The sequence below is a fragment of the Petaurus breviceps genome, unplaced genomic scaffold, assembly GCF_028583685.1.
Source record: "Petaurus breviceps papuanus isolate PSGF00001 unplaced genomic scaffold, PetGlider_PUasm1.0 98, whole genome shotgun sequence".
Classification (NCBI taxonomy): Eukaryota; Metazoa; Chordata; class Mammalia; order Diprotodontia; family Petauridae; genus Petaurus; species Petaurus breviceps.
Genome location: NW_027187460.1, coordinates 28,564,914 through 28,592,295, shown reverse-complemented (window position 1 = coordinate 28,592,295; position 27,382 = coordinate 28,564,914). Strand labels below are relative to the sequence as shown.

The following is a 27,382-nucleotide window of genomic DNA, read 5'->3' as shown; positions in this document are numbered from 1 at the left end:
GGCTGGTAACAATGAGAATAAAGGTGGCATTACAGAACTGAGACAGGTTGAGGTCAAGATGACAAGCTTTGGTAATGGAATATGAAGTGAAAGAAAGGGAAGAGTAATATATCAAGCTTTCATGGGAGATAGAATGAGGAGTGGTCTTAGAGTCATTGGATCTTTCATGTAGAGCTGTAAGGAACTTTAGATGTCATCTAGTCCAATAGAAGAAAATGATACATAGACAGAACCTTACATATGGTCGGTCATACTTGCACGAGGTCAAACAGAAGTAACAGAGCTGGCTATTAGTTTCAGTTCTTGTGACTCCAAGTTGAGCACTCTTTTCACTACACCTTGTGGCTAACATCTTTCCTCCTGGGAATTGTGTCCAGACAGATGATAGCCCAATTTGTACTTAATTCCCAAGTTGTTATTTTGGAGGGGATCAGAAGAATAATTTTCTACTTCAGACTCAGGTTATAGATGATACAAAGTGGTAATAAAATTCAGACCAAGTGCTAGTATAAAATGTAAATTACTTATTTTGGCAACATGAAGAAGCAATATAGGTAGGTGACATAGAAGAATGAATTTGAAGATGTTTTCTTTTTTCTTGAGCATTTTCCTCATTTACCTTATTTAAATATGAACCGACTCATTATTTTGTCATCCAGTGTTGTACACATACTACTTGCTATTCTATTATTTCTCATGAGAGGCATTTAGAAAATGCCAGCTCAGTTTTAATTTTGTAACACTAATTTCTATTTGGGGTACTAATTATGGCTTTAAACTACAGTTCAGTTAGAAATATCATTAAGGTTTCTATGAAATATTTCTCAAGCATTGCATGAGTCATTAAATTCAACTTCTGTAGAAAGTATAGGGATTGTTTAATAACTAGGTATTTGCAGAAATTATATATGTAAATATATAAATATGTATGAGTATATTTATAGATCTGTACATCTTCCCAACGATATCTAAAGGGCCCCCCCCCCCCCAAAGTATGTTTTGGGTGGTTTAAAATTATCCAGAGAACATAAGATGACTTTCATTTACAAAATTTACAAGAATCACATGGTAATCTAAGAAGATTAGAAAAGATCTGCTCTATGATACAGAAAGCAGAATTCTTCCATCGTGTATGCCATTTATCCTTAGAAACGGTTTTTTCATTGTAAGAACCACTTTTTTATATTTCCTTTCCTCCCTTCCACTATTAACTAATAATTATTTTACTTCTATGTGACACATATATCTTATCCAGTGAATATTTTTTTCTTTTTTTTGGAGGGCAACTGGGGGTTGACTTGCCCAAAGTCACACGGCTAGTACCGTGTTTCCCCGATAATAAGACCTATCCCGAAAATAAGCCCTCCCCTTACTGTGTAAGATTCCTCTAAAATAAGCCCTCCCCCGAAAATAAGCCCTATTGAGATTGCTACTGTAGTGAAGGTGATCCCCTGCGCTACACTACATTACGGTACCCTCTGTATGCACCGTCCCCCCCCCGGGTGAAACGCACGCCACGCTCCGAGCTGCATCCAATCAGAGCTGCAGCAGTGAGCGCGTCATCCTGTTCTTCCCCAGTGATTTGCTTATTGAATAAAGGTACATTTTTTTTGTTCACATTTACCTGTTTATTAAAATTGCTGTCAATGTTCATTAAAATAAGCCCTCCCCTGAAAATAAGCCCTCTGGTGTTTTACTGTCCAAAAAATTAATAAGACAGTGTCTTATTATCGGGGAAACATGGTAAGTTTGTCGAGCATCTGAGGCTGGATTTGAACTCAGGTCCTCCTGACTCCAGGGCTGGTGCTCTATTCTTTTTTGAATGCCGAGTGTATTCCCCAACCCAAGGTGTTCTTCATTTCAATTTAGTTCAGTAATTCAGTAAACATTTAAGTGCCTACTATGTGCCAGGAGAGTAGCTAGGTGGTGCAATGGCTAGAGTGCTGGTCCTGGAGTCAGGAAGACTCATTTTCCTCAGTTCAGCTCCAGCCTCAGACACTTATTAGCCTTGTGACCCTGACCAAGTCACTTAACCCTCAATTGCTTCATCTGTAAAATGAGGTGTAGGAGGAAATGGCAAACTATTCCATTAGCTTTACCAAGAAAACCCCAAATGGGATCATGAAGAGTTGAACACAACTGAAAAAAATGACTGAACAACAATATATCATTACATAAAGATTTTTGATATTGATTTTAATACAGAAACGAGCTATTATGCAAGGTCCTTGTTCTTTAGTATCTTGACTAAGGGCAAATGCAAAGAGTTGTAAAGAGAAATATTCAATACAAAATCTTTTTTTTTCCCCTTTTGGGGGGCATTTGGGGTGAAGTAACTTGCCCAAGGTTACATGGCTAGTTTTTTTGTGTGTGGGTGTTAAGTATCTGAGGCTGGAACCGAACTCAGGTCCTCCTGACGCCGGGGCTAGCGCTTTACTCACTGCGCCACCTAGCCGCCCCTCAATACAAAATCTTGGTCTGCCCATTTAAAACAAACCATGTTTTATACTCTCTTGAGGAATCATCCTAGTAGTAATAATAGAATGCAAATAATGATCCTCTAACAATAATAAAAATATCTAGCATTTATATGCCATTTTAAAAGAAAGTACTTTACAAATAATATATCATATTCACAATATCCCTGGAAAGCCTTAGGTATTGTTATTGGTCTTCATTTTACAAATAAGGTAGTTGAGGAAGACAGATTTAGGGATTCACCCAGGGTCCCATAACTAGCAAATATTAGAAATTGGATTTGAAATTGTGTCTTTTTGACTTGAAACCCAGCACTCTGGGTTATACCATGTAGCTGTCTCTGAATGCTACTGAATGGCTTTCTGGGGCACAGGTAGAGGTGGAAGTCTCATGCACAGAAATAAAATATTGAGTTGTTAAAATGTCAACTGTGTCTCAAGTCTGTGTAGCTGCAGGGTTAGGGATTAAGGTCCCCTGAGAGGTAGCAGAACTGGGCTTATCAGGCCCTGTACTTCCTATGTGGTACCCTGATCAAATAGCTTGGCAATATTAGTAGTTCCAAGATAGGAAGATTTTCTGGGAGGACTTAGGAAGGCAGAGAAGCCCTAAGAGTGGAATGAGAAGCCAGCAGAAACTGTAGACCCCTAAAGAATAATCATACTAGGTTTGTCAAGGCTTAGATTTCCAATGTTGAGAACCTGGTGATTTGGTTTGTTGATATCCAGCAGCAAGCAACCAAAAGGAAGACCTGCCATTGTTTTTTTTTTTTTTTAAGCAATTGGGGTTAAGTAACTTGCTCAAGGTTCCACGGCCAGTTATTTCTGGGTGGGTGCTAAGTATCAGAGCCCGGATTCGATCCCAGGTCATCCTGACTTTTGGGCTGGTACTCTTACTCACTGAGCCACCTGGCCGCCCCTAAACAATTGGGGTTAAGTAACTTGCTCAAGGTTACACAGACAGGTGTTTCTGGGTGGGTACTAAGTGTATGAGCCCGGATTTGATCCCAGGTCATCCTGACTCTGGGGCCGGTGCTCTTACTCACTGCACCACCTGGCTGCCCCTAAGACCTGCCATTGTTAAGGAAAATGTCCCAATGACATGGAAAAAGACTTATCATTATATGTGAGAGACCAGAGCAGCCTACACATCCCCAAGCCTTAAAATGATTCAGAGGCCTTAGAATACACACTATATGCAGCAGTTCAGTAGACAGGATAACCTCCTCTATCACATCTTATACTTCTACATTTGCTCTTTTAATAAAAGAGTGTCAGTGAGTTCCAATCTGGACTTTAACTTTCAATCACCATTAGTCTCTAGTTCACAGAAGCAGTTTCTTTGGCAGTTGCCCCTGAACATCAGTAAAAAAAAAATCTTCAAAGAGCTTTATAGTCCCTGCTGATTTAGTCATCACTTCAAAAGTTCTTCTGAAGTTTTAGGTAGTAAGAACTTGTTATCAATTAATTATCAGATCATTAAGCATTTATCACAGTTACCTGCATGCAGAGAGGCTAACTTCTACTTTAGCATGTAAATCAGGAACTGTTTATACTGTCCAAGTTGTATTTTGAAAAAGCTATCTCCACGTGTCTCAACTAGTGATAGCACTAAATGTGAAGCAATTACACAAGCAGTCAGTTGGATTGCCTTATAATGTGGGAATTTCAATATTTGTGGTTTGTAATGGGTGTTCAAAGATCAGGTAGACTGATCTTATATTTGATTAATTTTTGCAATTGTTAAATTGGCTACTTTATTGCACAAAGGACCTATATTAAAGAAAGATTATTCCTTGAAGTAAATTTTACTTCATGATTTTAGATCATCATTGGGGCTGCTTCCCCCCCCCCCTTAAGAATAAGTCTTCTAAATTTATTATGAAAATCAGTGGATGAAAGAATTGAACTTAGAAATATTTGTTTTAGAATGACTTAGCTCTTCTCAGTAACATGATTCAAGACAAGTATAAAGGACTCATGAAATAAAACACTATCCACATGCAGATAACGAATTGATGGACTCTGAATGAATATTTAAGCATATTTTTTTCACTTTATTCTTTTTTTTTTTTTTGCCTTTTGGAGGGCACTTGGGGTAAAGTGACTTGCCCAAGGTCATACAGCTAGTTTTTGTGTTAACTGTCTGAGGCCTGATTTGAACCCAGGTACTCCTGACTCCAGGGACGGTGCTCTATTCACTGTGCCACATGATAGCTGTAACACCAACACAAAATTCACAGCACTGATGGCCACTATAAATATACTGGCATAGTACTCAATTGCAAAATATAAGAGACTCTTGTAGCAGCAAGCACCCCGGCTTCCCCAGGGTGTCTGCCAACATAGGTTCTTAGATCTGCTTTGTTAAAGGAAAGCAACTCAAAATGGGTTAACAAGCTTACTTTAATCAGTCAGACATATATCGTTTACCTCGTTCAGGGGAAAAGGTCAGCACCCCAAACTTCAAAGTATACAGGCAGAATTATCAAGACAGAAACAGATCAAGTAGACAGATTTCCAAACTGTCCAACCATTACATCCATACCCAATCAACATCTGTGTTTCCACATCTGGATTTTTCAAAGCCGGGGGGCCCTGGACAATGGCTTCCCAGAATACATATCAAATCACAGAACACTTCTCAAAGTGAGCCCCCAAAACAAAGCTACACATCAGGGCTTATATAGCCTTCTCCTGGCTCTTAGAATGTAACAACCTTATTGACTCACTGGCCAATCAAGAAGTATCTACTGAAAAACAAGCCTCCCACCCCAGGCTTCAGGTGCACTTTAGCCTAGGGGTAGGGAAGATCTTCCAAATTTGCATTCCCATTACAACTCTCCATATAGAAGACAGAAGCATAACATTCATTTACATACCAGAAAACTGAATCTCAGAACCAGTTAACTAATTCTACCATAGTAGCAAAGAAGTTAATAATCCATAACGGCACAGAATGCCACAGCATCCTTTAACCTTCTCACAAACCACTGTTTACTCACAAGCTTAATTGTCTCCCATGGGTGCGTCCTCTCCTCCCACTGTCTATCTGCTCTGATTCCCAGCTTCCTATGGGCTCTGCTCCACCCTTCAGCAGACTTATGCCACAACAGGTTCCATGTGATTGCATTCAGCCTATTAGTGGGTAGGGTATATCTTCAAAGCAGGGAAGGTCTTCACATTCCCTTAGGCTTATTAAGGGTCAGGGAAGATCTTTAAATTCCTATTACCATTACAATATACCACATGTATAAACTATATTAAACTGCCTATAATTTTCAGAAGAGGGAAGGGGAGGGAGGGAGAAAATGTGGAACTCAAAATCTTGTAAAAATGAATGCTATAAATTTTGTTGACGTAACTGGGGAAAAAATAAAATACTATTTAAACTATTAAACTTAAAAAATAAAATAAAATTTGAAACAAAAATATTTGTTTTATATACATATTCTTCAGCAAGGTAGTACAGTAGATTTGAGCACTGGGCTTGGCATCAAGAAGACCTGAGTTCAAATCTAGCCTCCAGTGTTTGCCAGCTGTGTGATCCTGGGCAATTCTAACCTCTGTTTGTTTCAGTTTTCTCACCTGTGAAGTGGGGATAGTAATAGTACCTACTGTTAAGGACTGTTAAAGGGTCCCCTGAACTTGGCCTTTTGAGTTGCCATATTTTCCAGAAACACTGAACCCAGAGCATGGAAGAGGCAGACCTTAAATGTGTCAAGGTGGAAGCCCCCATCCTGAGCTGACATAATGTATTGTTTGCATTACAAGCTGGAAGCCCTGTGTGTCTTTGGGAGTCTGGACAGGCACCAAGTCTGCACTGGGCTTATGCTTCTGGGACCCAGTGGAGATAAGCAGACTAACTTCATAGACTAGCAGTTTCCAAGGGAAAAGAATACTGCTTTTGCCATTACTTTGTTCCTTCTTCAGGATGGGTTTTGTCTTTTTCCCACCTTTACTGCAACTTCCCCCCTCTCTGTGCCATCCCCCCTCTTGGTATTTCCTCCTTCCTTGTCCTACTGTTATAAAAATGCAAACTTCTGTATGGATTGGGAACTCTTTGGGTTCCACATGCTTGTTCATTTCATTTGTAATAAACCTCTGAGAAGTAAGGATAAACAACTACAGCAAATAACCTAGTTTTCACGTTAGTTTCTTGGAGTTGTGATTGCTTGTTGACGCTGTCTTGTGAGGGTTGAATGAGATATTTAGCACAGTGCCTGGCACATAATAGGTGCTATATAAATCCTAGTTATTATTACTATACTTATCATCATCTGGGATTAGGTCAAGTTCTACTCTCCAGAAAAATTAGTTTTCCTAGCTGTTAAATGATTATTTGTTGAAGAGAGAAGAGTTACAACAATCAGTCAATTATTACATATTTACTGTGTGTTTGTTACATGTAAGGGCTTGATCTGTACTCTGTGGTAATAAACAAATATGACAAAGTCCCTGTATCATAATTTAGTTGGGGGAAAAGGAATGATTTATTAGTAAAAAATCAACACAAGTCAGTTTGTGAAAAATGCTTAATGAGTGGTATAGACAAAACACATGAAAGAAATTCAGAATTACTCAATTAAAATTTTTGTGGTTGTTGTTCACTTGTTTCAGTCTTGTCCAAATCTTCAGAGTTCCACTTTTTTTTTTTTTTGGCATAGATTCTGGATAGTTTGTCATTTCTTCTTCCAGATTGTTTTACAGATGAGGCAACAGAAGTAAACCAGGCTAAGTGACTTGCCCAGGGTCAAACAGTTAGTAAGTGTCTGAGACTGGATTTAGACCCAGAAAGATGAGTCTTCCTGATTCCAGGGCTGGCACTTTCTCCACTTAGAGACTTAGCTCTTCCTTAATTTCAATTACATTAAATTACTTATATAATTATAATTATGTATTGTTATGCCTTATAGTGTTTTAAAATTTATAAAACACTTTGTGTATATTATTTCATTAGATTCTCACAATGCTGTGAAGTCATTATTATTATTATTTCCTTTTGTGGATGAGAAAAATGATGCTCAGAGAGGTTAAATGTCAGGATCAGGTTCACATAGTCAATAAGTATCTAAGGAGCATTTTAGCCCAAGTATTCCTGAGAAGCATCTAGCCCTCTCCACTAAGGCAGCAGTTCGCAAACCTTTAGGTGTCAGGACTTCTTTGTTTATACAGATTATGTCTATTGAATCAAAAAGTTCTTTGTATGATTATGAAAATAACTTTGATCATAGAATCAGGAAAACCTCAAAGGTGTCAGGTACTCATAGGGATCACCACTGTACTAAGGCTCCACAGAATGTGATTTAAAATCAAGAAGTTACACTCTACTGTTAACTTGATTTTGACTCATGGATAGGCTTTGGATAGGTGGAGAAGGCTCTCAGAGATGAAGTATAGAAGGAGGAAAGAAAGATTTGGATAAGTATGGAATTAGGAGTTAGTAGAGTAATGTAGGTCAAGTTGGAAAGCAGGTTGAGACCAGCATATGGAAGGCACTGAAATGTTGCCCAAAGTGTATAAATATCATGCCACCCTTTTGTAAGTTAATGATGCCTTTGAAATTCTTAAAATATAGGTCATATTATAGACCAGGTTATTAAAAATATAAATCCTTTTGGAAAATGAGCCTGCCATCTCCTCAAGTTCTTAAAGTTTTAGTTTTAAAAATTTCTAGGTAAGCCATACCTTCAATTTTACATGGCAGGGGAGGGGAAGAGGAAAGAACAAATTTAGGCTTTAGCTCGCTCTCTGTAGTATTCTAAGCCCTTGAGAGGGATGTTATCACACAAATCTTTAGTCTATTGGCCTTGGCGGGAACTTGCCTCAATTGTGCTACTATTTTCATGTGTGAGGATAACTTTTCTGTAGATTTATATGGTTCTTTTGGATTTGCCTCTGGAATCACTCTGTTGTTCTGCTTCGATTTGCATATATGGGTACATCTCTTACCTAAATAGAATTCCATCTCTTCACAGATATAAACTACTTCGGATGTCCTAAGAGTTGTATAATCCTGTTATTTCTGAGATGACACCTATAGCAATTCAAAAGAGCCATAAACCAGAGGCCTTCCAGACATTTTGCTGTTTTATCATTCCTGTTATGTTAGCAGTCTTTCCCAGGATGTTGGAAAAGAAAGACTAGCTTTAGAAAAGAAATGTATAGAAGATAGAAACAAGTTCAGTTAGCAAAAGATGCTTATTATTCATCAGTGTTAGCAAGCATTTATGAAACATTTAGCATGTGCCAGGTACTGTGCTAAATGTTGGAGATAAAAAGAAAGACCAAAACCTGGTTTCTGCCCTTGAGGAACTTATGGCAAAAGACAGTATGCACACAGTGATTTCAGAGGGAAGTCACTAGCAGTGGCAGTCCTGTAAAAAGTCTGTGAAGGATGCTAAAGCTCAGAAAGAGTGACATCTGCTAAGGAAAGCTAGAGTTGACAAAATTTGTGCATGTATTTTAAGGAACATTGGTAGAAAAAGGAGGATCAGAGAGGGGATAGGGACCTTTGTTGGGTGGATTGGATTAAGGTGACCAGCAAGAGAAAGGGCAGAGCTGCTTCATTCTTACTTTGTTTCTTTTTTTCTCTGAAAAGAAGAGTCACTTTTATTCTGGAAATGAGAAAACAAATGGCTAACAGGACTTGATACCCGAGATAATAAGACATAATGAAAGAATGCCTGACTGTCTTCGATAAATTCGAGCTATCTGGGCCACGTGAATTATATCCTTGGGTCCAGAGAGAACTGGCAGATAGGATTATTGGACTACTCTCAGTGTTATCTGAGAGAGCATGGAAAATGGGAGAGGCACCACACAAGATTGGATAGAAAAGGGCGGCTATCCCAGTTTTCAAAAAAAGAAAGAGAAAGTACAAACTATACGTCAGTGAACTTGATTTTGTTTCTTAGGAAATTCTATAATGGATCATTAAAGAGAAAGTTGAGAAATACCTAGAAAGGGAAGCAGGGATTACAAAATTAAGGTTTCATCAAGAACAGCTCATGCCAGACTAATTTTTTTCCTTTTTCCTTTTTTTTTTTTTTGACAATTACTAATCTAATAGATTAAAGGGATGCTTTGGATATAGTTTGCCTAGATTTTTAGCAAAGCTTTTGGTAAAGCATAACATATTATTCTTTTAGGGAAGGTGGAGAGATATAGAATAGAAAATAATACTGAGGGATATGGAATATCCATTATTATTGGATGGATATGGAATAGTAAGATGGATATGGAGTCAGTTTGATTGCTGGACTCAAAAAGTAATTGTGAGTGGCTCAATGTCATATGTGATTAGAGGTCTCTAGTGGAGTACTCTAGGAATCTGTGCTTGGCCTTGTACTCAATATTTTTGTCAGTGACCTGGATAAAGGCATAGGTAATATGCTCATCGAATTGACAGATGACACAAACCTGGGAGTGAGAGCTAACACCGCCAATGACAGGATTCAAAAGCCTCCTGAGAGTTTAGAGCATTGGGTTGAATCTAAAAGTGAAATTTAGTAGGGATAAATGTAGAGTCATGCCTTGGGTTAAGAAAACAAAAAACTTTACAAGTTTCAGGTGGGAGAGGCAGAAGTTCTGAAAAAGATCTGGGGATTTTAGTGGCCTACAAGTTCAGTATGAATCAGCCATTGTGATGTGGCATCCAAAAAAGTGAATGTGATTTTGTGCTTCCTTAAGAAAGGTATAGCTCCTAGGAAAAGAGAAGTGATAGTCCCACTGTTTTCTGCCTTTTTAAAGACATCATTGGGAGTAGTATTGTGCTCAATTCTGGTCACCATAATTTAAGAAGTAAATTAATAAGCTAGAGAGTATTCCAGAGAAGGGCAAGCAGGATGATGAAGGGCCTTGGGCCCATGTCACAATGAGTATTGGTTGACAGAACTGGCTATGTGTAACCTGGAAAAGAGAAGACTGGGTAGTTGGGGTAGAGGGGAGAGTGTGATAACTGTCTTACTTTGTTTGAAGAGCTGTCACACGGAAGAAGGACTACCCAAGAGAGTAAATGCAGGAGCAGTGGGTGCAAGTTGTAGAGGCAGATCGAGGCTCACTGCCAAGGAAAGCTTCCGACAACTCAAGCTGCACAAGAGTGAGATGAATTCCTTGGTGGGGTTGTTGGTTTCCTCTCCTTAGAGATCTCTGAGTAGAGGTAGGACAGTCACTTGCTACCAGGTGTGTTTTGGTGGGGATGCCTTTGGTGTATGGGTTGGACTAGATGGCTTCTGAGGTTCCTTTTAATTTTCAAATTTTATGATTCTTTCAAAGACATCACTTATATTTTCTTCTGTATTATCAATTATTTGTAAACCTTTTATCCATATTACAGATTCTTAATTATCAATGTGTAAATTTTCTGTAGTATATGTTAACTTTGGTCTAGCTGTTTCCTGTTATTTATAGTTCTAGGCTCTTGTGCTGTAGTATAGGTTATGTGTTAAGGAAATGAAAATTAAAGAATGTCATAAGGAAAAAAATCAGGATTCTAAATATACTGGGGATAAAATGCTTAAAAATTAACTACAAATGATTTTTGGATTCGCCCTCTACTATCACTTCCCCAGAACCTGTGAAAACATAACATCTAAGTGTGTCCATGTATGAATGTAAATTTAAACAAGTCATCAGTACTTCCTTTTCATATAATTTCCAATCGCACATTTTAAAATATCATTATGACTTTCTTTTTGCTATTATTTTTCTGCCATTTTAATTTACTTTTTCCTTTGTGTTGCCTGTCTCTTTTGGACAGGGGCAGATGTTTACCTTAAAATAATTTAGATTATTGACACAATTACTGGTCGTGTGACTTTGGGCAAGTCACTTAAACCCCAATTGCCCTCCAAAAAGAGGAAAAAAAATAATTTAGATTAAAGCATCTGAATCTTTTAATATAACAATAGAACACGTCCAGCAAACACTTATTAAGAGCCTACTATGTGTAGCACACTTTGCTAGGAACTGTAGGAGATTCAAAGTTTGAAATAGATTCAGTCCTTAACTGAAAGGAGTTTATAGTCTGGTAGTAGCAAGATAAGATCTATGAACTAGCACTGATAGCTAGTTACATTTCACAATATTGCATGAATAGTATTTTAGAGTAAAGCAAAGTACTTATGATCTGAGGGAGTGTTACCAACCAAGCATATAAGGGAAGAATCATATATTTAGAATTGAATGGGGCCTTAAAGATGATCTAGTCCAGCCCTCTCATTTTACAGATGAGAAAATCGACAGCCTGAAGCTACATGATTTTTTCAGGGTCTCACTGGTAATAAGTAACACAGGCAAGATACGAATCCTAGTTTTCTGAATTCAAATTCAGTGCTACTTCCACCACTCTACTTTGCTTTCATACAGGAATGAATGAAGAATTTATTAAGCATTTCCTATATGCAAAGCACTGTGGTAAGATCTGGAATGCAAATAGAAAAGTTGGTCAGTCTCTCAGGGAGCTCACATTCTAATGGGGGAGATAACACAGATGAAAGGTTTCAGCTGCAAGTCAGGTGGCAGGGTCCTATTTGTCCTTAGGGTGCAGCAGCAAACCAAATAGTAATGCTTTGTCTTTACTGTCTTTTTCACTGATAAAATCATAGCATTTTCTGTTATGAACCATTTGACAGGGCCAAGGACTTTGGTGACAAAAATTTTCTTTTCTGGGTGTTTCGTAGATGTGACTGAGGCACTTTTAGGAGCATTTGCTAGGCTTCATCTCCACAAAAGCTGCCTCCCAGATTATGACTGGAGGCATTGAGCTCTAGCATTGCTTTTCTCAAGGCCCTTGGGTCCAGGATCCTAGGCTGTCTGCATCAAAGTCTGAGGGGAGATGGTGGTTGTAGTGGTTATACTTGTCTGGCACATGTGCTTCCTCAGGGTGTCCTACTGACTGAGCTGGTACATCTGTAATGGTAACGTAATTTGAATTTGAAGATCCCTTTGTATTAGCAAATGTAACAGGCACTTAGTGCTTAGTAATTAATCAAGCCTCTGTTAAAGAAACAGAAGGTATGAACTCCTGTTTCCTGTTGCTGATGTAACAGGAAGAGGCTGAACAGGGGCAATACTGTATATAAGGAAAAGCTCCAGAAAGGGAGAGTCAGATCTTCTTGGAGCCAGCTTCATGGAGTAGAAGCTGCTGCCTCCAGGGAGGCTGAAGAGGAGAGCAACACCCCCCCCTCCCTCCCCCCCCAGGCTGGAGAGAAGAATTTTGATTTTGAAAACCTGGATGGAGTGAATTTGATTCTGGGAACAAGCTGAAACTTCTGCTTAGTCTGAGGGCCAGCTGGAGCAGCTGAGGCTATTGAGGATTTCTGAGGGCCAGTCAGCATTGCTGAAGCTGCTGAGGATTTCCAAGGGCCAGCCTGAGCTGCTGAGGTTGCTGAGGATTTCCAAGGGCCAGCCTGAGCTGCTGAAGACTGAGGAAGCATGACTGTGATGCTGGTACTTTGTATGAACCTGTTTGTGGCTTTGTGGGGCCTTGACTTCCCAGGAACAGAAGGATTTAATGTGGACTGGACGCTGTGAGCTTCAGTGTGGAACAGAGACTGCACAGAGAACTGGACAAGGACCTGGGAGCTGTCTGCCTTTGAACCCAGGTGACAGTTTGGTGAATCCAGGTAGAATCTGGGACCATGGAAGGGGATCCAGGGAATCAGAGAGACCATCCCAAGTCAAGCTGAAAGAAGACTTTACTTGGATACTGTGTACTGACTGAGAAATTATAATTTACTGGTGACCTAGGGGTGGAGGGTTTGTATATTTTCTGATAATTTGAATAGTGAATGATGAATTGTGAAGGATGATTGAATGATTGAGTTGATTGAATGACTGATTGACTAAATGATTGTACTTAGTGATTGATGACTGAATAAGTGACTGATTGAGTTAACTTAGTGTGCCCCATGAGATGGAGATGATTGAATACTTGAGTTATTACTAAATGATTGTTCTTTGTTGAAAACTTTGTGACCACTGTGGTGAAAACTATGTGGCCATCTTAGTGATAAGTTGTTTGAATGCTGTATTTTGACTTTCTGTGATAAGTTGTAACATTGTGAATGCTTTATCTTGATTTCTGTGAATGTTTTGCTCTGATTTGTTATGGAATAAATAGAGCGTTCACTATACTCTGTAATCAGAACCTGAAAAGTTGTTCACAGCAGCCATCTTCTAGAAAGCTGCTAGTGCTTGGCTTTACATTATCATTCAATCATCCTTAAGGAGGTTTGCTTCCTTAAGAAACACAAAGTACAATAGTCAAAAGTTCTGAGGTACTAACAGCTCTGAGGTATTAACTCACATCTATTAGATTGCCTAAGTGACAGAACAGGAAAATGACAAATGTTGGAGGGGATATGGGAAAATTGGGACACCAATGTACTGTTGCTAGAGCTGTGACCTAATCCAACCATTTTGGAGAGCAATTTAAAACTATGCCTATAGAACTATATATACCCTTTATTCAGCAATACTACTACTACGTCCATATTCCAAAGAGATTTTATAAAAATGAAAAGAACCTATATGTATAAAAATATTCATAGCACCTTTTTTTATGGTGTCAAAGATTTGGAAATTGAGCGTGTGCCCATCAATTGGGGAAAGGCTGAACAAGTTGTGGCATATATGGTTGTGATAAAATACTATTGTTCTATAAGAAATGACTAGCAGGATGCTTCCAGAAAAACTTGGAAAGACTTACATGAACTAATGCAAAGTGAAATGAGCAGAGCCAGAAGAATATTATACACAGTAACAGCAACATTGTATGATGATCAGCTGTGAATGACTTAGCTATTCTCAGTACCACAACGATCCAAGACAATTCGAAGAACTTGTGGTGAAAGATGTTATTTGTCTCCACACAAAGAACTGATGGAGTCTGAGTGCAGATTGAAGCATACTTTATTTTTCTTGTATTTGGGGAGGGGGGTAGTGTGGTAATGTGTTTTCTTTCACAGCATGATTAATAGGGAAATGTTTTGCATCCCTGCACATGTATAACCTACATCAAATTACTTCCCTTCTGAATGAAGAGGGCAAGGAGGATGGGAGAGATTTTGGGACTCAAATTAAAAAAAAAATTTAAAATTGTTTTACATGTAATTGGAAAAAATAAAAGATTAAAAAAAATTTGATAACTAGACATAAAATCATAGAATATATTGGTATACTTCTGGTTGTATATTTTTGGAGAGAAGAAAAAATTGCTACTCTATTTTATCTTGCAGCTGATATAAGTGATGATTACAATATGGAAAATTTGATGTCTGAATATATTGAAATGGATCGAGATCTGAGCCAATATATAATAGCAGTTGAAACTACCCTAAATCAGGTATGTTTAATATTTGTATTAGCCTATTTTTATATTTTCCTCTTGTTTAGAAAATCTCACATGACAGAAATTTGAAAATATTTCTGAATTAGGCAAGCACAAGTTAACTGAGATAGTAAATTTGTATTTGATTCTGTTTTATATTCTATTCCAGATTATTTTGTTTAAACCTGTTCAAACAATAATTACTTCTAATAGATTCCCCTAAAATTCCAAAATATAAGCAAAGAAACAACTTCCCCCCCAAACGCAAACTTTACTTATTTGTTCTTTATCAGGTCTTCTTAAATATACTACTTAGAATCAATTTGGTTACTCATTCTTCATTTTTAACTTCTATATATTTGCTATAGACAGAGGTAAAGCATACAGAATTCATGGATGAGTTTAAAAATGCAAAAGCCTGACCTTTTGATTTTTCTAGAATTCAGAGTTAATTTTGTTGACTCCGGCTGTCACAGGAACAATACATATGGCAGTTAGGGTGGTACCCTATTCAGTACTATGTTGAGTACAAAATAAACAATCAGATTGCAGTATTATTTTTCTTTGTCTTCTGAGCAGTATAAACTCCTTATTAAACTGATTTCATTTTGCCTCTATAAAAGGGTAACCTTGTTTGTTATTTGTTATTTTTTATGAGTGGGCACCTGAAAATATTTCATAAATTAAGCCTTATAAAAGTTTATCTAGTAGCTGATGTAATATAAGCTATAGCTTTAAAATGCAAGTTATTAACAAAAATATTTATTCCATAAACATGTAAAAATGTTTAGATTTTGTCATGGTTCATTGAAACTCTTTTTTCTTTTCAAGGTAGATTTTAGTGATGTTTTCTCCCCAAATATATTTCTGTATGCTCTGGTAATTTTTAGTCATCCTGACAGTTATTGATTTTTTTAAAATAAAATGGTGAAATTGTCATTGTATGTGACATATAAATGTTGCTAACAAAACACTGTAGGAAATGGCATTAAGTGAGCCATTCTTTTCTAAGGCAGTTTCTTAATTTCCCAAGCAGTGAATTGAGTGCTTTTTATTATGCTTTGATATATCACTTCTTGTCTGTTATGTGAGAGGCTCTCTTTAACTTATTCTGATAGTCAGATGTGTCTGCATACTCTGAATTGTAGTTAAGAAAAGAGATCTTGGCATCACAATTTAGTGTTGATTTTTCCTTTTGTGTTATATTATTAGTAAACTTTTTTTGTTGTCTTTGTATAAAGAACTGTAAATATTTTAAGTATTTAAGCTTATGTCACTAAATTCAATTTTTATTTGTGATGCTGATCTTAGGGAAACATTAAAGTTCCATTAAATGGCCACATATTTTTAGTTTCATAAGTATTAGAAACAAAAACTGATTAAATGGGTCTTGTAACCTTCAATGTAAGAAACCATGAATTCCACATAGATCAGTACATAATGATTACAATTCCAGTTTGTAGAATCACAACATCTTACTCACAATAGAATAATACAATAAATGTATATTAATCACGTTCTATGTGCTAGGCGGTATGCTAAGTGTTGGGGATACAAATAAGAAAAGGAAAAACCCAGTCCTCAAGTTGCTTCCAATCTAATGGAAGAAACAGTACATAAATGGAAGCTTAAAGGGGGCTGGGGAGAAAAGAAGGTACCTGGTATGAGAACATGAGAATGGTGAAATTGAATCCCAAAAATGCAGCTAATGAGAAATGAAGAGCTCATTGGATTTTTGAGCCTTCTTTATGAAGCCTTTGGAAGGGGGTTTTTGCTTTTCCCTCCAGTCCTCTAGTCAAAGTGACAGAGACAACTGAGCATAATGATAGTGGAGTAGAATCCAAAGAGTGCAGCTTGAGGAGTTCGCTGGGTTTCTTAGTCCTTTTTTACATGGATGCTATGGGAGGAAAAAGGAGCTAGGAGTTTAAGGGAAGAATTAAAAGGGACTGTTAGGAGCATTTAATTTATTTGATACATAACTAAATTCCCTCCATCACATAATGAGGTAAAGGAGAGGAGGGGAGAGAGATGGAGGGAGAAAGGGCAAGAGAAGAGACAGGGTAGGAGGAAGGAGGGAGGGAGAGGGAGAGACAGAGAGAAAGAGAAGAGAAGAGAGTGGGGTCTACAAAGCATTGTTTACTGAACTTGGCATAAAAGTCAAACTGTCTTCTATTCTGGCAGATTTCTAGATATACAATCAAAGGGATGGTTTTCAAACATCTAGAAAAGTAATGACTTTTCTAATAATATCAAGAGTTAATCATACCAAAATACCCTCAGTTCCTTTTTTTTTTTTTTTGATAATATTTTCCACAGGTAGATTTAGAGAAATGCCATAGATAGAGTTTACCTAGATTTTAGTGAAGTATTTAATGCAATATATCTTTGTTGATAGATGGAGAAATGATTCATTCTTTTTCTTTTAAATATAATTTAATCTGAAACTGTAATTTCTTAAGTGAATTGAAATCCCAGTGAGAAAAGTTACTTTGTTAATTTATAACTGCAACCCTCATAGCTTATGCTTTGAGAAAATTGCCTAGAGCAAGTTAATTGATCTTCTCAGGGTTACACTAAGTACATGTTTGTGTGGGGACTTGAACTCTGGTCTTCCAGCTCTAAGGCCAACTCTGTCCATGTTGATATATCATCTGATGGTTCTCTGCCTTTCCCTGTGACCCTGTAAGGGTTATTCACAATGGCTCAGTAGTCACATGGACCCATCATTTCTGTAACTTCAGTTATATTTTGTCTGGACTTGGTGACTTGACTCCCTCAGTGCCATCTAGGTACTTTCTTATTTCCTGTTTACTTACTTTGTGTTTCAACCCCCTCTTAGTATTTTGTCCCATCCTTTACAGCCATGCGTCATTTTGCTCAACAGAAGAAGCAAAAACAAGAATGGAATAATACTTCCTACTCATTGCTGTTAGTCAATATGACCTTGACCCCTGAGCACAACCTTTCCTCTTTGTTTTAGTTCTTTACCCCATTCTAACTTAAAAACTTTTTAAGGAACGTAGTGTTCCTGAGGAAACCCATGTCATTCTGAGCTTTAATATTATTAATACTATTCTTACCAGACTGGACTTTCTGGACTTTGGTACTCAATTGCCTACCCTTTGGTCTAACCTTATTCTGTGTCTTTGTTAATGTTTAAGTTAGTGCATGAGTTTCCTTTTAATCTACCTGAATTTCTTTAAATAAATTTCCCTTTTCCTCAGTGAATGACCTTTGACCCATCTATATTGTTACTTGGTCTATTATGCCCCAAAGTGACCAAAGAAAGAGGGAAAGTGTGTGTGTGTGTGTGTGTGTATGTATGTATATATATATATACTTTCTGCAACTGCAAAGGAAAGCAGTTGAAAATGAAACAGCCTAATTAATCCTCAGAAAAGAATGATCTTCAGAAGGAACGGTAAGGCGGAGAGTGGTCATTATTGCTTTTAGTACAGTGTGGCACAGGGTTTTTGAGGATGGAAGAACAGTGAGATGATTTTATTTTTCTTTTTGGAGGGGGGAAGGCAGGGCAATTGAGGCTAAGTGACTTGCCCAAGGTCACACAGCTAGTAAGAGTTACGTTTCTGAGGTTGGATTAGAACTTAGGTCCTCCTGACTCCAGGGTCAGTGCTCTATTCACTGTGCCACATCGCTGCCCTGAGATGACAATTTAAAGACAAAAGAAAACAGCTGTTGACACGAAGAGAATTTGTCATGGACACACAAAAAAATATAAATCCTGGAGTACTGAAGATTTGGAAAAGGGTTTTTTTTTTTTTTTAACAAAGCTCACTTTTTCATTGAAGGCTTTATCAAAATTGTTGTCTGAAAAAGTCTTATTTTTCCCATAAAAATTGATCTTTTATAAAATATCCACCCAGAAAAATATTTGGGAGATTTTTTGCTTCCATTTGGCTTAGAACTATTTTTCCCACTGTGGGAATATGAACTCTGAGAAATAGATTTACTGAGAAGCAGAATTATTTCAGATTTACAGAAATTCCCAAATACTGTCATGGCCTTGCACTTACCACTTTTTCCAGAGTTTAAGGAATTTATCCTAGAGCTGGAGAGAGATAAACATTACTCAATATCCAGGTAACTGGTTTTAAACCCCATTGAAAACATGGGCTGTCACCAAGATGAAACTTGGAAAAATGGATAGCTAGTAAAAAGGTAAGTTTGCTCTCCAGTGTGATAAAAATATGATTCCATCATGTAGCATTAAAGATGTATCAAAATTTTGTGATTTGGATGTTAAAGTAGTTAAAACAAGTAATTTTAGTAGAAATAGGACATTTCATTTTAAGTTTTTAAAGCTATAAAACATTTTAAGATTTATTATATAAGGTAATGAATTTAAGGGAAAGTTAGGAGTTAAACATTTGTTAAATATCTGCTGTGTGCCAGGCACTGGCTAAGCACTTTGCATATCTCTCATTTGATCCTCACAACAACCTTGTGAGTGAGGTACTATTATTATCCTTATTTTATAGTTGAGGAAACTCAGGGAAACAGAGGTTAAATGACTTGCCTGAGGTCGTATATGTAGAGACTGGATTCGAACTCAGGTTTTCCTGACTTGAGGCTTAACTGTTCTGTCCACTGCACTATAAAGAAATTGTAGCATCAAGGAATAAATTAACTTTCAGGTCTATGGATCAGGGCATATAGTTCATGACAAAACAGAAGATAGGACAACAGAAGATAAAATGGACAATTTTGATTACATATAATTCAGGGTTTTTCTTTGCATACACAAAATCAGTGCAGATAAGGTTAGAAAAAAAAACAGGTAACTGGGTGAGAATCTTTGATTTTAGTTTCTGTGATACAAGTCTCATTTCAAATGCATAAGTATAAAAACCATTCCCCAATTGATAAATGGTCAATGGTTATGAAAAGACAGTTTCCAAGGGAAGAGATCCAAGCTGTAGCAATATGAAAAAAAATGCTCCAAATCACTAATAAATAGAGAAATGCCAATTAAAGTAACTCTTAATTTTTAAGTCACACCCATGAAACTAACATTTACAGAAAAAAAAAAATGATGGATGGGTTACCGGAAAACAAACACACTGTTGGTGGAACTGTGAATTAATCCAGTTGTTCTGGGAAGCAATTTGGAATGTTATATCCCTGAAGTTTTACCCTTTCACCCAGCAATACCACTACTAGGCTTATACCACTCAGAAAATCAAGGAAAGAAGGCAAATTTAGTTTTTTTTTTTTTTAACAAATTAACAAAAATTAATTTAATAGAATTAAATAAAGAATTAATTCTATATGTATGAAAATGTTTGTGGTGGCAAAGGGGTGTATACTAATCGATGCCTATGGGTAAGAAAATGATTGAACAAATTATGGTATATTAATGTAATGGAATACTATCGTCCCTTAAGAAATAACAACGGGAAGAGTTTAGAGAAGACTTGGAAAACTTCTATGATCTGACTCAGAATGAAGTGAGCAAAATCAGGAGAATAATTTATGCTATAATAACATTGGAAAAGCAAATAAAGACTTAAAAACTCTGATCGGTGGAATTGAACAACTGATTCTAGAAGGCCTGATGATGAAACATGCTATCTATTTACTCACATAAAGGTGGTGGACTAGATAATGTTACCTATATTTTGGGATAAGACCCACATGGGAATTTGTTATGCCTTATTATGCATATTTGTTACAAGGGTCTTATTTTTCATTTTCTTTTTTTCCTCTAGAGTTGGTTAGGGAGTAGGGGGTGAAAATAAATGCTTTTTAATTGAAAAAAATCAATTAAAATGTTTTGATGTTAGTGAAGAAAAGCTGGGAATTTTCAAATATACACTCTTCAGGGCTGGGGAACCTGTGACCTCAAGGCCAACTGTGGCCCTCTTATTCCTCAAGTGCAGCCTTTTGACTGAGTCCAAGTATTACAGAACACTTCAGGCCTGAGGGGGCTACATTTGGCCTTGAGGCTGCAGGTTCTCCACTCCTGCTCTAGATATTAAATGGCTCACAGAAATACTATTTAGGATTAATGGCTCAAATTTTTGCATTTCAGAAGGAATCAGCAGTCTAAGATGTAATGAAAGTTTGATGTTTCATCTTTGATGTTTGTTTTGATGCAGAATTCTCCCCCAGTCATAGTTATGAATACTATCTCTTACTTTCCTCTATCTGAAAAAAGTGACATAATCATTTATATTTGAACATGAATCTACTCAGAATTTATTTGGGTTTATTGTGTAAGATGCTGATCTAAAGCTTTTCTTTTTCTTTTCTTCTTTTTGGCCACACTGCTTTCCAGGATTTCCCAGAAATTCTTGTCAAAGAAGTAGTACTTCTTAAGTTCTTGGTTGTATCCATTTCAGTTGTTTGCAATTCTTTAGGCTGCTCCACTGACCTACTTTGCAAATTTTGAACCTGTACTAAGCAGTTTTGATGATTACTGCTTCAAAATGTAGTTTCAAATCGGGAGTACTTTAATTTCATTCCTATCTTTTTTCCAATCTCAGTAATTATCTTGACAGTCTCTTGACAAATAAACATTGATTAAGTGTTTATTGTGTACCTAGCACTATTTTTACTTCTGGGGGTACAAAAACCAAAAATGAAACCCTTTCGGCCTTGAAGAAGGTAACGTTCTATCCAGGAGACAAATGTACTTTTTATACAATAAATAAGACAACTATAGAAACCTTGAATGGGAAGGAACTAGTAGCTAAAGGGATTAGAAGAGCCTTCTAGTCAGCTTGATCTGACTCTTGAAGGAAGCCAAGGGCCCTCAATGGGCTGACTTTGGGAAGGAGAGCATTTGAGGCATGAGGGATGGCCAGTTCAGAGGCATAGAGGCAGAAGTGAGAGCATTGTATATCAAGAATAGGTAGCTGAATTGTAGGATTATACACAAGACTGAATAGATAAGAAGGAACCAGGTTGAAAGGAACTTTAAATGCTAAACAGAGGGGTTTGTTTTTGATTACTAGAGGAAATAGGCAGCCACTGGAGTTAATTAAATTTGGAGGTGGTGACAAGATTAAATCTGTACTTTATAAAATCCAATGTGTGGATGATGGATTAAAGTTAGGGGAGACTTGAGTCATTGAGACCAATAGAAAACTATTGTCAGAGTCTAGACCAGAGGTGATGACAGCCTGAACTAAGGTGGTAACTTCATGAGTAGAGGGATGGGGGAAGGATGGAAGAGATATTGGGGAGATAGGAATGACATGATTTGGTGGCTGACTGGAGTTATGAGGTGAGAGTAAAGAGTCAAAGATGATACTGAGGTTATGAACTTGGATGACTGCAAGGATTTTGGTGCCCTGGTCTGCAGTAGAGAAGTTGGGAAGAGGAATGGATTTGGGAGGAGAGAATGATTTCTATTTTGAACGTTTGAGATGCCAATGGTACATTTAGTTGGAAATGTTCAAAAGATATTGATGATGAGGAAATGAAGGTTATAGGGAAGTTACTAATGGTAGATATATACATCTGGGAGTCATCTGTCTAGAGATGGATAACTGAACCCATGGGAACTGATGATATCATCAAATGAGGGAGCATGGAGGGGAAAAAGACTTCAGACCCTTTATTCATTTTAATGCATTTTATTATTATTTCTTTAGTTCTACAAAGTAAACCATTGGTGGTTTGATGGGTATAACACTAAATTTATAAAGTAATTTTGCTGTTATCATTTATATTATTTTTATATGGCTTAACCATAAGCAATCATTATCTGTTTAACTATTTAAGTCTTCCTTTATCCGAAGAACATTTTGTTGTCAAACTTAAATAAATTGAGGATATCTTTGTAAATTGAATCTGTTATTTTATGCATTTTAGATGGAATTTTTCATTTTATCCTTCCTTTTTTCCTTTTCTTTTAATTGCTGTATGAAAATTTTAGTTTTTTGGTAATTTTGTTTTGTACCCTGCTTACTTTGCTGAAAGCAGTAATCATATAAATTACTTTTTTAAAACACATTTTATTGATATATTTATTATTTTTTGTTATTGATATATTTTGTATTTATATCACCTACATTTCCTAGTTACAGTTCCATGTCTACCTCTTAGAGAACCATCCTTTACAATAATGTTTTTCCCTTCTTTTTGAAGGGAAAGTTTATTAAATTAATATACTTTAAAAAAATTCTGGTTTTATATACACTGTTCTACACTCAGATATATATATTCTCCAGTTCCTAGGTCTCCCAATTCTGCAGAGATGCCTTCTCATTATCTTTTCTTTGTTTTATAGCTTGGTTATTATAATTTCACAATTAGGTTTTCTTCTTTTTTTGTTCTTTTTTTTTTGGGGGGGGGTGCTTTCTAAGTAAACCTTCACATCTGCTAATAAGGGACAATTTTATCCCATCTTTGTTATTCTTAATGTCATTTATTTTCTTTACTTACTGCTAACACTACCCACCCTAATGGTGGGGAAAAGGGGACACCCTTTCTTTACCCCTGTATTTCCCTTGAAAATAATACTACGTTTTGGTTTTAGACATATTTTTTAAAAATCACATTAAACAGCCCTTTTATCAAGGCCTTTGCTTTATAGAGTTATTTGCATAAATGAGAACTCCTCTACTCTTTAGTTCCTTGCACCCTTGTCCTATTGACAGCCTTGCCTTACCAAATGGTAACTGAAGATTTTTAGAAATACATTTTTGTTATCTTTTTGTTCTATTATATCATAAAATTTCTCCAAATATCCCTTCCCCTCTCTCCTCCCAGAGAACCATCCAATATAATGAATACGTTATTTAAAGAAAAAGGAAAAAAATGAACAAATCAGATCAACTCATCAAAAAAGTCTACAAATATCTGAATAGTTTGTGTAAATCCCATGTTTACAAACGAGTAGGATAAAGTTGTCATCTTGGGGTTTTGCTTGCTCTTTTTAATGTTGCAACATTCACTTTATTTGTGTGTGTGTGTTTTTCCTTTTACATTGTTGTTGTCTTTATGTTGTTTTCTTGCCTCTGTTTATTCAGTCTTCAACAGATCATTTAAGTCTTTTTGTACTTCTCTGTATTTATCGTCCTGTTTTTTCTATCACAGTAATGTTACTTTTCACTCACATACCATAGTTTGTATAGCTATTCTTCAGTTGATGAGCATCTCCTTTGTTTCCAGTTCTTTGCTACCACAAAAAGTGCTGCTAAAAACATATTGGTGTATATGGGGATTTTTTTCTTATCAATGACTTTTTTGGATATATGCCTAGTAGTGGCATCTCTGGGTCAAAGGATATGAATATTTTAGGCATTTTATTTACATAATTAAAAAATGTTTTCCAAAATGTCTCAGCTGAGTTTTAATCTCATCATCTGAAACCTTTACTCATATCCATATGCTGCTTAAAAGAGCTGGATAAAATAATAAAATCAAACGAATTGCCCTGCACATTTACATTCATAATCTCAGTTGGGACCTCATTATCTAATTGATCCGACTGTCCTAGTTACAGCTATTCCAAACCTTTTCATCCCTACTCAAGCCTCTCATGTCACCACCCTTTTAGCTGAGCATCTTGCCTCATATTTCACTGAAAAAAATTGAAATCATTCACCAAGTGCTCCCTTTTTTCTTCTCTTATCTCCCATCGCTCAAATGTTTTCCCCACTATTACTTTCTTCACCTTTCTCACATGAAGAGGTAGTCCTTTTCTTCACCCTGGCAAACCCTTCTTTGTGCTTCCTTGATCTCATTCCATCCAACCAGTTGTTCCCTCCATCATCCCCACTCTCATGAATCTTTACTCTGTCCCTATTGACTGCTCCCACACAATCTCACGTCTCCCCCTTCCTTGATTATGCTATCCCTGCTAGTTATCATCCTATATTTTTCCTTTCCTTCAAGGCTGAACTCCTTGAGAAAGTTGTCTGTATTCACTACCTTCATTTCCTCTCCTCACACTTGATTCTAAACCCTCTGGAATCTGCCTTCCAACCCCCACCACTCAATTAAAACTGCTCTACAAAGTTACTAATGATCTCTTAGTTGTAAAGTCAGATGACATTTTCTTAATTCTTACCTCTTTTGATCTCTCTGCAGTCTTTTACACTGTTATCTACCCTCTCCCTCCTATACATTTTGTCTTCTCTAGGTTTTTATAACATTGCTCTTTCCTGGTTATCTACCTGATGCGTCTTTGTTTTTGGAGTAACTAAAACTTCCTTATTATATAATATATAAAGGCTATATTTGGAATCAGCATCATTATTTTGGACCCATTCTCTAACTCTGCTTTACCACCAAATGTAATCTAATGTTTTACTCTCATTAAAACTTTAGTAGGATAGTAAAGTTAACAAAAAAAGAAATCTAACTGCAACAAAAAAAATAAGAAAACTTTACAGAAAACAAATGGTTATTAGAATTCTGAACTACATTTCTAGCTAGATGGTAGTCTTCTGTTAAATGAATTCCTGAATTGAGGAAGATGATTGGGAGGGTATGTTAGAAGCAAGATCATGTTTACTAGGTTAGTTTTTCTTTATCAGATATTGCAACTCCTATAAGGCTTAATTTAACTAGGAAACTAAAACTCAGGCTGTTGACTTAGCTTCCTGGTGACCTAAGTACAAAAGGAGAATGTAGAAATTGTTGTCCCTCAGAGTAGACAAGTGGGTTAGCATGGTTAACAAAGAGGTGGGGAAGCCACACTCAAATGAATCAAAATCATATATTTTCTGAGTTTCCTTTTTACATTATGACTGTGTAAATCTCCTTTTGTTATTTGTTAAATGGTTTGTGAATATCTTATTTCATTCTAATTCCAAACTGAAAGCATCAGACCTGCCTGTATCTGATCTGTTCTACAGCAAAGGAATTGGACTTCTGAGGCTTTTTTCAAATCTAAGGTTCTGTGATTTTGTGGCAAAACCCTTCAGGAACAAGTGGGTGAAGAGTATGTGTCTTAGCTCTTGAACTGCTCCTTTCAAACTTTCAAGAATTGTAGGGACTATGGAAGTTAGAGTGGGAAGTATACTCAAATGTCCCTTAGGGATGAGGCAAATGAGGCCTAGATAAATTAAAAATGCCATGCTCAAGGTTACCCAGACAAAATCCTGTAAAGTCCTATAAAGAAATTTAAGAGGAGAGTAGTAAATAGCAAAGTTAAAATTTGATCTGAGTCCTCTGAGTCAAAATCTAGTGATCATACCATTATATGTTCTGGATGCTAATTCTCTGGCTCTCATGGTATCTCCAGAACAGTCTTATCTCCAGATGTTTGCTTTAGCCTGGATTTAATTATTTTGAGGGATTGAGGTTCCTCATCTGAATTTTAAGTTTTTGTGGTTTGACGACTAATAAGGGTACTACAGCTGGCAATATACCTCTGAGCTATTTGGCAGTGTACCTCTTAGCTATTCTACACAAAAAAGATATTAACCCTTTCAGTAAAGAATAAAAAGATGCGATGTAGCTAGATTTATAGGATCTTAATGTAGCTTTTGTTTATCCATTCCTAATTAGTTTTTGCCTGTAGTGTCCACTAAATCCAGATGTTTAAAAAACAAGGATTTTATTAAATTTTATTAAAATAAATTTTTTTAAATAAGAAAATTATGCAAGAACTGAGAAAATTTTGTTACCAAAGCATGTTTATATTATACTATGTACATGCTACATATAATGTTATACCTGAGGAAAGTGAGGTAGAAAACAATATCTTAAACTTAGTGTGCTAATCCAGGAATAAATTCCATAGAAGTTAGCCATGCTGGGTCTGAATCCAGTTCACAGTTTTCTTGGGATACTACCTCTCTTAAAATAAGTTCTCCATGTGTTAGGAAATATTATGTGATACTGTAACTTTTCTTACTAACTAAATGACAAATGACATTCTTAATGAATTAAGAGAAGCCGATGTGGTAAATACATCACTTAGAATATTTATAACAGGAGATAAATTCAGTATGTTATGATAAACAGTTTAATCTATGATTTTAGTATATATGTGAATAGGTCCTGAGATGTACATTACACATGAGGGTATACTTGCTTTTTTTTTAAATAGTAAGGCATTTTTATTCAAATTGTCTTTTTTATTTTTACATTGTCTTGATTTACTATTATATCTTTCTTCCCTTCCTCATTCAGAGAACCATTCCTTATATGAATGAATGAATATAAAAACATTTGTTTGGAATTTATTATGTGCTTAAATACTGTACTCAGTCCTGGAGATACAAATACAAAAAGATAGTCTTTAAGGAGCTTACATTCTAATGGATGAAACAGTACCCACAGGAGTGGTGAACAGGGAAGAGCACTTTGGTCTGACCAAATTACACAGGGTGGGGAATAGGGATAGAGAGTAGTAGAATGATGTCATTTACTTTTAGTCATCTTTAAATCTGAGTTGAATGGTCATTTAACTCCTATGCTTTATTCATATAGTATGTGCTGACTTAATGCATTAAATTATCCTGAAATCTGAAACATTTCTTTTTCTATACTTTTCTCTAATACTCCTTCCATTGTGCTGCTTCTGCCATTTTCTGTATTATATGAGATTTTAAAGCACTTTAATCCTATCCATATATTTACTGTTTTAAAT

The 27,382-nt window shown here is 36.4% G+C and overlaps 1 protein-coding gene across 1 annotated transcript in view; it reads left to right on the top strand.

The window, feature by feature from the left end:
* Positions 1 to 27,382, top strand: part of NSMCE2 (NSE2 (MMS21) homolog, SMC5-SMC6 complex SUMO ligase) — a 284,003-nt gene that overhangs the window by 57,669 nt on the left and 198,952 nt on the right. The window contains exon 3 of the mRNA XM_069081200.1: positions 14,717 to 14,823. Coding sequence (XP_068937301.1) covers positions 14,717 to 14,823 — 107 coding nt within the window. The remainder of the gene's footprint in view (positions 1 to 14,716; positions 14,824 to 27,382) is intronic.